Source organism: Hyperolius riggenbachi, chromosome 11, assembly GCF_040937935.1.
Source record: "Hyperolius riggenbachi isolate aHypRig1 chromosome 11, aHypRig1.pri, whole genome shotgun sequence".
In the NCBI taxonomy this organism is placed as follows: Eukaryota; Metazoa; Chordata; class Amphibia; order Anura; family Hyperoliidae; genus Hyperolius; species Hyperolius riggenbachi.
Window position 1 is genome coordinate 206,450,839 of NC_090656.1, and position 13,407 is coordinate 206,464,245.

General features: G+C 44.6%; 1 protein-coding gene across 1 annotated transcript in view; it reads left to right on the forward strand.

Annotated features, from left to right (window-relative positions):
• Window positions 1–5,044: 5,044 nt before the first annotated feature.
• The window catches only part of LOC137538352 (hemicentin-1-like), a 144,871-nt gene continuing 136,508 nt past the window's right edge, over window positions 5,045–13,407 (forward strand). The window contains exon 1 of the mRNA XM_068260460.1: window positions 5,045–5,190. Coding sequence (XP_068116561.1) covers window positions 5,103–5,190 — 88 coding nt within the window. The 5' untranslated portion in view covers window positions 5,045–5,102. The remainder of the gene's footprint in view (window positions 5,191–13,407) is intronic.

Genomic DNA, 13,407 nt, shown 5'->3' on the forward strand with positions numbered 1-13,407 from the left:
CCTCTACGCTGTGGAAGGAACTGAGCGGTGAGACGAGCAGTGGCGGCGAGAGGTGAGCAGCGCCGTGTATATACTGACGCAATTGACACATGCACGGACCGGAATGTGCCTGCCATCCAGAGCAGATCCATGTCAAGCTGATCCATTTTTCAGAAAAAACAGATCCGTTTGACACGGATCGGATCTGGAATGGCTCTTGTGTGGACCCAGCCTCAGTCCAGGGGAATAAAAATCCTGTCCTGAAAGACCATTGTAAGGGTCTGGAGAGAAGGTCTCTTCTGGTTTATAGTTGTTCTCTGCCTCTATGCCCCCTCCTGAGAGATGATTAGATAAAGAAAAAAAAAAGAAGTTTCTTTTCAGGTCCTGATTGAGGAGTCTGCAGAGCAGGACAAATAGGAAGAATTTTGTTAGAAGCTGAAGCATGGTGAACTTTGCAGACAGACAAGCCCTCTGCTCTGCTAGAATGTCAGGCACTTAATTGTGATTGCCATGACAAGCTACCCAGAGGTACGTTCCTCTCCTCTTTCTGGGACACACAGGCTGCACTTCTACTTCAATTCACAAGGACAGTGTTTGAAGTGGGAAGTGGGCACAGTGGGGGATGCAGGTTTTGTCTTTCACTGTGAGTGAGTGAATAGGAGGGCAAGCATCTAGCTCAAAGAATGCTAGTGGACATGTACTGTATATACTTGCGTATAACCTTAATTTTTCAGCATAAAAAACGTGCTAAAAAGTTACCCCCTCGAGTCAGTGGAGCAAAACAGATGGTGGTGCCGGTTTTGTTACTTGCAGAGGAACGTAAGGATTGTGCACTAGAGATCCTACTCTTACCAACTTGCACCCTGCTGTGTCCATGCCCTCCATCCCCTGCAACATGGTGTGCAGAGTGCGCTGCTCAAGACTACCTGTGTCCCCTGGCTTGTGGAGCGGAGCGTGCAAGCAATGTGTCAACTGTGCAATGATCGGGGATTCTTCTTGTGTGGCAATTGCTGTGTCTCATATCTATGACACCATCTTGTTGCTTCTCGAGACACAGCTGTATGATCCTGGGGCACATCTGGCTATGGGCAAGGGAGCTGACTTGTACTGGGGGAACATCTGGCTACTGTGTGGAGGGGGCTATATTGGGGAGCTTACAGGGGTCTAGTCCTGGGAAAAGAAGTGAGTGGACTCACTTGGAGAACCCCGCGGCGCACCAAAAATGGGCGTGGTCAAGCACACCGTGGGCGTGGTCATGGGTGGGGCCAAATATACATGACCTTAGCAGTGATGTAAAAGGTCTGCCGAGGAAGTTTGAGCTCTGCCGTAGTGTATCCCCCAAAAATAGATGTAATCTGACAGCATTTCACCAAAAAGACACATAATCTGGTAGAAGTTCCTCCAAAATACAGATAATATGGAAGTGGTTCCCCCAAAATAGACAATGTGGCAGCAGCAGTTCCCCCAACATACACATAATTTGGAAGCAGTTCCCCAAAATACGCGAAACCTGGCAGCGGATCACCCAAAATACACGTAACACCCAAAGGACATATAATCTGGCAGTAGTGGTCCCCCAAACATACACAATCTGGCAGCAGTTCCCCAAAATACACGTAATCTGGCAGCAGCCGTTCCCCTAACATACACATAATCTGGCAGCTGTTCCCCAAAATACATAACAGCGGTTCCACAAAAATGCAGATATTCTGACAGCAGTTCCCCCAAAATAGGTACCCCCAGGTAGCCAGGTCTATAGGTGTCCCCAGTATAAGTAGCCATGAGTATAGTAGTCCCCAGTATATGTAGCCAGAGGTATAGTTGCATAGTATATGTAGCCAGGGGTATATGTGCCCAGTATATGTAGCCAGGGGTATATGTGCCCAGTATATATAGCCAGGGGTATATGTGCCCAGTATATATAGCCAGGGGTATATGTGCCCAGTATATATTGCCAGGGGTATATGTGCCCAGTATATGTAGGCAGGGGTATATGTGCCCAGTATATGTAGGCAGGGGTATATGTGCCCAGTATATGTAGGCAGGGGTATATGTGCCCAGTATATGTAGCCAGGGGTATATATGCCCAGTATATGTAGCCAGGGGTATATATGCCCAGTATATGTAGTCAGGCGTATATATGCCCAGTATATGTAGGCAGAGGTATATATGCCCAGTATATGTAGCCAGGGGTATATATGCCCAGTATATGTAGGCAGAGGTATATATGCCCAGTATATGTAGCCAGGGGTATATATGCCCAGTATATGTAGGCAGAGGTATATATGCCCAGTATATGTAGCCAGGGGTATATATGCCCAGTATATGTAGCCAGGGGTATATATGCCCAGTATATGTAGCCAAGGATATATGTCCCCAGTATATGTAGTCAGGGGTATATATGCCCAGTATATGTAGGCAGAGGTATATATGCCCAGTATATGTAGTCAGGGGTATATGTGCCCAGTATATGTAGTCAGGGGTATAGTAGTCCCCAGTATATGTAGCCAGGTGTATATGTCCCCAGTATATGTAGGCAGAGGTATATATGCCTAGTATATGTAGTCAGGGGTATATATGCCCAGTATATGTAGGCAGAGGTATATATGCCCAGTATATGTAGCCAGGGGTATATGTGCCCACTATATGTAGTCAGGGGTATAGTAGTCCCCAGTATATGTAGTCAGGGGTATATATGCCCAGTATATGTAGGCAGAGGTGAATAGGTGACTAAGCATAAGAATGCATTCTTCTGTGAACTAAAACCCCGGCTTTTAACTTAGTTGTAGGGATAACAGTTGTGCCTGGATGAGTGAATCTGTGAATGCATTTGTTTGAACATTTGCATGCGAGAGTGCGAAGGGTTAATTGATTTTTGCTGTTTTCTAGCCACACCCCCTTCAGCACCTCCCTTTCCTTAATAATTTAATTAATGTCCTAACTAGAGGCAATGTGCCTGGATATATGTATTTTTTTCATTTTGGAAAGTAGACACTTCAAGGTATTCAGAGAGGGGCATGGTGAGTCCGTGGCAGATTTCATTTTTTTTTTTTTGTCACAAGTTAGCAGAAATAGAAACTTTTTTTTTTTGTCTCAAAGTGTCATTTTCCGCTATCTTGTGACAAAAAATAAAATCTTCTATGAACTCACCATGGCTCTCAGTGAATACTTTGGGATTTCTTCTTTCCAAAATGGGGTCATTTGGGGATATTTATACTATCCTGGAATTTTAGCACCTCATGAAACATGAAAGGTGGTCAGAAAAGTCAGAGATGCTTCAAAATGGCAAAATTCACTTTTTGCACCATAGTTTGTAAACGCTATAACTTTTACCCAAACCAATAAATATACACTGAATATTTTTTTTTTTTATCAAAGACGTGTAGCACAATAAATTTGGACAAAAATGTATACAGAAATTTTACTTTATTTGACAAATTTTATCACAGAAAGTTAAAAAAAAATGTTTTTGACAAAATTCATGTCTTTTTTGATGAATATAATAAAAACTAAAAATCGCAGCAGCAATCAAATAGCACCAAAAGAAAGCTGTATTAGTGACAAGAAAAGGAGGGAAAATTCATTTAGGTGGTAGGTTGTATGACCGAGCAATAAACCTTGAAAGCTGCAGTGGTCTGAATGGAAAAAAAGGCTCTGGTCCTTAAAGAGACACTGAAGCGAGACTAAATCTCGCTTCAGATCTCATATATAGCAGGGGCACGTGTGCCCCTGCTAAAACGCCGCTATCCCGCGGCTAAACGAAGGTCACTTCACCCCCAACCCACCCCCCGCAAAAGTTGGTCGCAAAGTTGGTCGTGGACTTTGCTTCCTGGAGGCAAGGGCTAACGGCCGCAGCCCTGCCTCCAGTCGCGTCTATCAGACGCGCATCGCCGCCTCTCCCCCGCCCCTCTCAGTGAAGGAAGACTGGGAGGGGCAGGGGAGAGGCGGAGATACGCGCTGACAAACGCGCGTGGGGCAGGGCTGCGGCGGTTAGCCCTGCCCCAATGCGGAAGCGCTCCCCCGCATTACGGAGGGGATTTGGGGGGACAGGGACCCCCCGTTAAGCCGCGGGATAGCGGCGTTTTAGCAGGGGCACACGTGCCCCTGCTATATATGAGGTCTGAAGCGAGATCTATTCTCGCTTCAGACTCTCTTTAAAGCCAATGGGTACTAGTTTCAAAATAAAAAAGTCGGATACTCACCTAAGGAGAGGGAAGGCTCGGTCCTAATGAGCCTTCCTTCTCCTCTCCCAGTGCCCTCGGTGCTGCGCTGGCTCCTCTGTTCGCGTCCGCCGCCGCAGGGACTTCGGAGGTCTTCGGGAGCACTCGGGCTTCCGAAGACGGGCCGCTCCATACTACGCACGCGCGAGTGCGTCATAGAGGGCGCTCGCGCATGCGTAGTATGGAGCGGCCCGTCTTCGGGAGCCCGAGTGCTCCCGAAGGCTTCCGAAAGCTCCCTTCGGCATGCGGAAGTGGCAGTATTTGACCGAACTGGTCGAATACTGCCACGGGGATCCTGCGCGGGACTGGGCACCGGGAGAGGAGAGGGAAGGCTCATTAGGACCGAGCCTTCCCTCTCCTTAGGTGAGTATCCGACTGTTTTTTTTTTTAATTGGTAAACACTCACTTTAAGGGGCGAAAAGACTGTGGTCCTCAAGTGGTTAAAATGTATTTTAAAAGAATATGAAAATGTTCTCCTAGGAGAAAAAGTGAATTGCATATGGTCCTCATTGCAGTATAGCAAATAATTAGATTTTTCTTTATAATCTAGTAGTAGTAGTCATTATTTCAGTTCAGCTGAGCTGTCATTTTAAAATGAGTTTAAATGCAGAGTGCATTGCCTTTTCTTTTTCAGGGAAACACAAACCATTATCTTTACAAAGAGATCAGATTTAAGCCAGAAAGTGACTTAAAACCTAAAACTGTTACATAACCCCCATGTGAGGACGAGTAATTGTTTTGACGGATTCCTGATGTTCCCCCTGTAATATGCCTCTTACTACTATGTACAGGGAGTTCTGTCTCTCACCAGCAGGTGTCGCACTGCAGTCTCTCCCCATCTAGCTGCTCATTGTCAGGAAGCTAAAAGTGAAACTAAAATCCTCTTCCCTGAGAGCCGCAGTAATGGCGGGGAAGGGTGGAGGCCCTTATCCCACCATGCAGAGACCCTTCAGTGTCCTCTCTCTGCTTCTCATAGCGCTTGTTAGATCTGGTAAGTAACTCTGATTATTATGGCTGTATGCAGTAACCAGTATGTAACTGTGCCTGACTGGATACGTCTGCTTTACTTTGATGAGCTGATTGCTTGGCAGTTAAAAGAGAAAATAGTTTTCTGTACCATTTTAGTCAAGAAAATAATAAAAAAATATATACTGTTTATATTCTTATTATAAAACTGCAGCGTCTAGAGATCTCAGCGTGTATTCAGTAAATGTCAGTAAAATTGCTGTGCACAGTTATCGCATAACAATTTTTATTGTTAATTAACGCTGAGGTGCTTTGCAACTAGCGCTTGCGTTGCTAGGGTGAACTCTGTTATGCCATAGCTCCCAACTGTCCCTCTTTTGGAGGGACAGTCCCCCTTTGGGAGCCTTGTCCCTCTTTCCTCCTCATTTGTCCCTTTGTGTAAATAAATAAATATATATATGTATATATATATATATATATATATATATATATATATATTTTTTTTTTGAAGAGAAATCGAGAGCCCAATATGGTGTAGTATGTCAAAATTGATTGGATAAATGAAACAGTGAGATGGTAATACTCACAAACACGGGTTACCACCTAGGTAACCACTCATTAGGCAGGTGAGGAGATTAGACCTGTCCTCACTCAGGATTAAGAAGTCGCTCTCTGTAGATAGGAAGAAAGGGGGTAGATCACCCCTCCACCTGGGGTGGACTCAAATATATTGGTAGGTGAACAGAGGCGCCAGAAGGATAAAAGTACATAAATTTTTTTAAAAAATTGCTGGGAGGAAGTGGTGGACTCGCCTCCGTTAAAGCAGACACCAAGGACTGTAAATATATAGATATACACATTTATTGAAAATACCCCAAAGATGCAACGCGTTTCGCGGGCACAGCCCACTTCTTCAGGCAATAAGCAGGGGATAAACAACATCAATTCAGTTATAGCAAGCAGAGGTGCTCTATATATCTCTCTATATATATCTCTGTACTAAAAAATGTGTTTGATATTTTATTGAGCCATATTAATCCGTCATGCATGCAGGGGCATAGTAATAGGGGGTGCAGAGGTTGCGACTGCATCGGGGCCCTTGGGCCAGAGGGGCCCGAAGGGCCCTCCCTCAACTGCAGTATTAGCTCTCTATTAGTCCTGTGCTCATAACAATCACTTCTATGGATTCTTTGAATAGTGATAATCATTAACAAGCTGTTCCCCATCGCCTTCTTGCACCTCTGACACTGTAGTTGCCATTGGCAGGTTTTGGTACGCCATATCAATTGTTATGTATAGAGTGCTTGGGGGGGGCCCAATGTAAAACTTGCATCGGGTCCCACAGCTCCTTAGCTACGCCACTGCATGCATGCAAGTGGTTGCTCCTCATCAGCAGTACAAGGCATGGCTTAATAAGTCTGTATGGGGTAGGACTTGGGCAGTCGAGTGTTAGACTCGGTTCACAGTACGCTGGACGCATTACAGTGCATTTACAGCGTATCCTGAGTGGATACCCTGTGCCCCGTCGCAGCGTCTATCCAGATGATCACACTAACCACTGTTGTGCATCTGGTAAGTTGTCATAGGCTTGCACTGATTCCATGAACATCTGCAGCATCTGCAGGCTCTGGAAAAATTGTGCCTGTTGGGAATGTTCGTTCCACTCTTACTCCACTCTTTTTTAAGTGGAAGGTGTGAATGGATCCTACACTTAACATAGGATCCATTTACACATTTGCTTGCATCGCACTGAATCAGAGCGGTTTTTTTTTTTTAACCAAGTGGGAACCTAGCCTTACAGAGTGCCCAGCTAGCTCATGATGACCCAGACCCAGGTGGCTCTGCTCGCTATAAACCGGATGGCGTTCTTCTGTACTGCGGCTTCAGTCAATCATGGAGTGGAGCCATGGCCAAATTGAAAGAAGATGGCGAAATGAATCTACAGAGAGTAGGTATTGTGCTAATAAGTTTATTCCTATTGTATTTGTTCGGGTCACTTTTCCCTTTAAAGGGTACCTTAGCCCTTATAGAGAACCTGAGGTGTGTTTGTCAAATCATATTAGGGCGTGTATCAAAAAAGGGCGCCTGGAAAAAAGGGCGCGGGATATAGCTGAAATTATAAGTTGTAATGTAAAACAATATTTTTCGTTTATAGCTTATAAACGAAAATATAGTGCTAAATCGGTTCAATAAACGGAAATAAAACGTCAAAATACCGTCTATAACAACAAACGAATTCGGAAATGAAACGTCAAATAGTGTCTATAACAAAAAACCGATATTTACACTTGTATTAAAGGGACTCAGAGCAGTGCGGAAACTATGGAAAGATGCATATCATTTTAAAGCTCTCTTTCTCCTCTTTCCAATGAAATATATAAACCACCGCCCTACACCTTTTAGTTTTCATGATTTTCGCGATTGAAATTGCCGCGGCCGCGATTTCAATCGCGAAAATAGAGAAAACTAAAAGGCGTAGAGCGACGATTTAGGGGTCGTCAGAAAGAGGAGAAAGAGAGCTTTAAAATGATATCCGTCTTTCCATAGTTACATTGTATTACACAGGGCGACTTTTTCTGCTGAATGGAGCTGCTGACTTTGAGAAAAAGTCGCCCTGTGTAATACAATGTAACTATGGAAAGATGGATATCATTTTAAAGCTCTCTTTCTCCTCTTTCTGGCGACCCCTAAATCGTTGCTCTACGCCTTTTAGTTTTCTTTATTTTCGCGATTGAAATCGCGGCCGCAGCAATTTCAATCGCGAAAACTAAAAGGCGTAGGGCGGCGGTTTATATATCATTGGAAAGAGGAGAAAGAGAGCTGTAAAATGATATGCATCTTTCCATAGTTTCCGCACTGCTCGGAGTCCCTTTAAGCATAGTAATACAATGGTAGATTTTACAGATGTTTTACTGCAATTATACCTAACTGTAGGCTCACACAGATCTCTCCCTATCTCTAACCCCTAGACCCCCTCTTTGTTTAAATATACATAATTTAATAATTTGTATATATGACATATATTGTGCTGTAACTATACCTAACCTTACTCTCACACAGAACCCTCCCTGTACCTATCCCTAACCCCTAGACCCCCCCTGGTGGTGCCTAACCCTAAGCACCCCTCTGGTGGTGCCTAACCCTAAGCACCCCTCTGGTGGTGCCTAACCCTAAGCACCCCCCTGGTGGTGCCTAATCCTAACCATCCCCACTGCACAAACACCCTTACACACATATAAACAATAATATATTTAATCCTTAAGGCTGGTTTCACAGTTGGACGTTAAAGTCCCACGTTACAGTAGCCAGTAACGCAGCCTAACACAGCACTGTAAAATCAATGTGCTGTTCACAGTGCCCACGCTGCGTTACATACTAACGCAGCACGTTTAAACAAAGTGCTGCATGCTGTACGTTATACTTGGCTAAGCCACGTTAGACTGTTTGCACATGCTCAGTAATGTTGGAGGAGGAGGTCTCCCCTCCTCCTCTGCGGCCAGCCACATGGCTAATTAAAGAGAGTCTGAAGCGAGAATAAATCTCGCTTCAGCTCTTATATTCAGCACGGGCATGTGTGCGCCCCTGCTAAACCGCCGCTATCCCGCCGCACAACGGGGGTCCCTTACCCCCCCAAATCCCCTCCATCCTTGCCGGGGATCTCTTCCTGGTGAGGCAGGGCTAATGGCCGCAGCCCTGCCTCACACGCGTCTATCAGCGCGTATCTCCGCCTCTCCCCCGCCCCTCTCAGTCTTCCTTCACTGAGAGGGGCGGGGGAGAGGCGGCGATGCGCCGCTGATAGACGCGCTGTGAGGCAGGGCTGCAGCCGTTAGCCCTGCCTCCAGCAGCAGCAAAATATACAACCAAGTTGGTCGTAGATTTTGCAAGGGGGGATTTGGGGGGTAAGGGACCCCCGTTCAGCCGCGGGATAGCGGCGTTTTAGCAGGGGCACACATGCTCCTGCTATATATAAGCCCTGAAGCGAGATTTATTCCCGCTTCAGAGTCTCTTTAATATTCACTGCACTGTGGTGAGACTGTAGTGTTGTCCGGATCATGAACGAATCGTTCATTTGATCCGGATCTTTTTTGTGAGTCGAATCATCCGGATCATCACAATGAAAGATTCGGCTCACACTGGATGTCTGTCTGGAAGAAACAGGAACATACAGAATGTACAGTGCAGGGAAAGTCCTGTCCTGCTAATCATTTCACCCAGTCTGCTTCCCTAGTAAAATGATTTAAATGATTCGGTTCAAAGATCCGGCCGGATCTTTTCAATGATCCGATCCAAATGTCCTGAATCCTTAAAATGATCCGGACTTCCCATCACTAACCTGGAGCGGCTGCTTTGAGAGCTGCATAACGCAGCTCAATCTGACGTCCAACTTCAACACCACCATGCGTTGCGTTAGGGGCACGTAACGCAACCATAACGTCCCCTAAAACGCAACGTCTTGGTGGGAAAGTAGCCTCAAATACATCACTTTAAATCACATGAATAGAATAATTTATATATTTGTAATAGAATAAATAGCCTTAAAATCACGTACACATTAATATTATTCTAAATAGAAAAAGGTGTGTGTGTGTGTGTGTGTGTATGTATGTATGAATGATTTCTGATTGATTTTCTCATCATTTCTATACAAAATCAATCAGAAAAAAATGATTGGAAATCAGATCAGACCTGTCTGAAATAATCAATTCAGCCCATCTAGCTGACAGGAAATTGCAAGGTGTGTACCAGGCAGCATAAGAGACAGTGCATCTGTACTGCACAATAACTTTATGGCCTTTCTGTACATACACCTGTGATACTTCACACTGTGGTATTGCCACACCATTGTTTCCCCTGTGTACTGTGTAAAATTCATTAGATGCAGTGTTCTCCCCAGGCTCTTTTAGCCAGGTGCTCCACCCGGCTAGTTTTAGTGAGCACCCGACTGTCAGTGGCTCACCACCTCCTATCCTATAAGCAGAGTTGCGCACAGAAGCACCGGCCCTGCATTCTCTCATCTCGCCCCACCCGGCTACTTATTCATGCCACCCGGCTGGAAATAATTTCTGGGGAGAATACAGAGATGTGCTGCATAAATGTGGAGGATTATTTAGGGCTGTAGAGTCTGAGTTGGTGTTGAGGAGTCAGAGCCATGTTGGTTACCTGGAGTTGGAGTCGGTGATTTCATAAACTGAGGAGTCTGAGGCGGGAGTCGGAGTCCTCCAAAATCCACAGCCCTGGTAAGTATTAGACTAAGGAGTCGGAGTCATTTTGGGTACCCGGAGTTGGAGTCAGAGTCGTGGTTTCATAAACTGAGGAGTCTGAGTTGGAGTCGGAAGATTTTTGTACCGACTCCACAGCCCTGGGATTATTACCCTCTGCTCCCTCTGGCAATCTGATTAACCACTTGAGGACCGTGGGCTTTAACCCCCTTAAAGGGGAACTGAAGAGAGAGGTATATGGAGGCTGTCATGTTTATTTCCTTTTAATCAATACCAGTTGCCTGGCAGCCCTGCTGGTCTATTTCTCTGCAGTAGTATCTGATTAAAACCAGAAACAAGCATGCAGCTAGTCTTGTCAGATCAGACTTATAAGTCTGAACCACTGAAACACCTGATCTGCTGCATGCTTGTTCAGGGGCTATGGCTAATAGTATTAGAGGCAGAGGATCAGCAGGGCTGCCAGGCAACTGGTATTGTCTAAAAGGAAATAAACATGACAGCCTCCATATACCTCTCTCTTCAGTTCCCCTTTAAGGACCAGGCACTTTTTTTTCATTCAGACCACTGCAGTTTTCACGGTTTATTGCTCGCTCATACAACTTACCACCTAAATGAATTTTGGCTTCTTTTCTTGTCACTAATAAAGCTTTCTTTTGGTGCTATTTGATTACTGCTGCTGCGATTTTTACTTTTTATTATATTCATCAAAAAAGACATGAATTTTGGCAAAAAAAATCTTTTGTAACTTTCTGTGCTGACATTTTTCAAATAAAGTAAAATTTCTGTATACATGCAGCGCAAAAAATGTGGACAAACATGTTTTTGATAAACAAAATCCATTCAGGGTATATTTATTGGTTTGGGTAAAAGTTATAGCGTTTACAAACTATGGTGCAAAAAGTGAATTTTCCCATTTTCAAGCATCTGACTTTTCTGACCCCCTGTCATGTTTCATGAGGGGCTAGAGTTCCAGGATAGTATAAATACCCCCCAAATGACCCCATTTTGGAAAGAAGACATCCCAAAGTATTCACTGAGAGGCATAGTGAGTTCATAGAAGATATTATTTTTTGTCACAAGTAAGCGGAAAATGACACTTTGTGACAAAAAAAAAAGTTTCCATTTCTTCTAACTTGCGACAAAAAAAAATGAAATCTGCCACGGACTCACCATGCCCCTCTCTGAATACCTTGAAGTGTCTACTTTCCAAAATGGGGTCATTTGTGGGGTGTGTTTACTGTCCTGGCATTTTGGGGGGTGCCTAATTGTAAGCACCCCTGTAAAGCCTAAAGGTGCTCATTTCTCCCACCCAGCATGGGTATGTGTAAAAATACACCCCAAAACACATTGTACTACTTCTCCCGAGTACGGCGATACCACATGTGTGGCACTTTTTTGCACCCTAACTGTGCTAAGGGGCCCAAAGTCCAATGAGTACCTTTAAGATTTCACAGGTCATTTTGCGGAATTTGATTTCCAGACTACTCCTCATGGTTTAGGGCCCCTAAAATGCCAGGGCAGTATAGGAACCCCACAAGTGACCCCATTTTAGAAAGAAGACACCCCAAGGTATTCCATTAGGAGTATGGTGAGTTCATAGAAGATTTTATTTTTTGTCACAAGTTAGCGGAAATTGATTTGTATTGTTTTTTTTTTTCACAAAATGTCACTTTCCGCTAACTTGTGACAAAAAATAAAATCTTCTATGAACTCACCATACTCCTAACAGAACACCTTGGGGTGTCTTCTTTCTAAAATGGGGTCACTTGTGGGGTTCCTATACTGCCCTGGCATTTTAGGGGCCCTAAACCGTGAGGAGTAGTCTGGAAATCAAATACCGCAAAATGACCTGTGAAATCCTAAAGGTACTCATTGGACTTTGGGCCCCTTAGCACAGTTAGGGTGCAAAAAAGTGCCACACATGTGGTATCGCCGTACTCGGGAGAAGTAGTATGTGTTTTGGGGTGTATTTTTACATATAACCATGCTGGGTGGGAGAAATATCTCTGTAAATGACACATTTTTGATTTTTTTTTTTTTTTTTTTTTTTTACACACAATTTTCCATTTACAGAGATATTTCTCCCACCCAGCATGGGTATGTGTAAAAATACACCCCAAAACACATTATACTACTTCTCCCAAGTACGGCGATACCACATGTGTGACACTTTTTTGCAGCCTAGGTGCGGTAAGGGGCCCAACGTCCTATTCACAGGTCATTTTGAGGCATTTGTTTTCTAGACTACTCCTCACGGTTTAGGGCCCCTAAAATGCCAGGGCAGTATAGGAACCCCACAAGTGACCCCATTTTAGAAAGAAGACACCCCAAGGTATTCCGTTAGGTGTATGGCGAGTTAATAGAATTTATTTTTTGTCACAAGTTAGTGAAAAATGACACTTTGTGAAAAAAAAAAACAATAAAAATCAATTTCCGCTAACTTTTGACAAAAAATAAAATCTTCTATGAACTCGTCATACACCTAACAGAATACCTTGGGGTGTCTTTTTTCTAAAAAGGGGTCACTTGTGGTTTTCCTATACTGCCCTGGCATTTTACGGGCCCAAAACCGTGAGTAGTCTGGAAACCAAATGTCTCAAAATGACTGTTCAGGGGTATAAGCATCTGCAAATTTTGATGACAAGTGGTGTATGAGGGGGCGAATTTTGTGGAACCGGTCATAAGCAGGGTGGCCTTTTAGATGACAGGTTGTATTGGGCCTGATCTGATGGATAGGAGTGCTAGGGGGGTGAGAGGAGGTGATTGATGGGTGTCTCAGGGGGTGGTTAGAGGGGAAAATAGATGCAATCAATGCACTGGGGAGGTGATCGGAAGGGGGTCTGAGGGGGATCTGAGGGTTTGGCCGAGTGATCAGGAGCCCACACGGGGCAAATTGGGGCCTGATCTGATGGGTAGGTGTGCTAGGGGGTGACAGGAGGTGATTGATGGGTATCTCAAGGTGTGATTAGAGGGGGGAATAGATGCAAGCAATGCACTGGCGAGGTGATCAGGGCTTGGGTCTG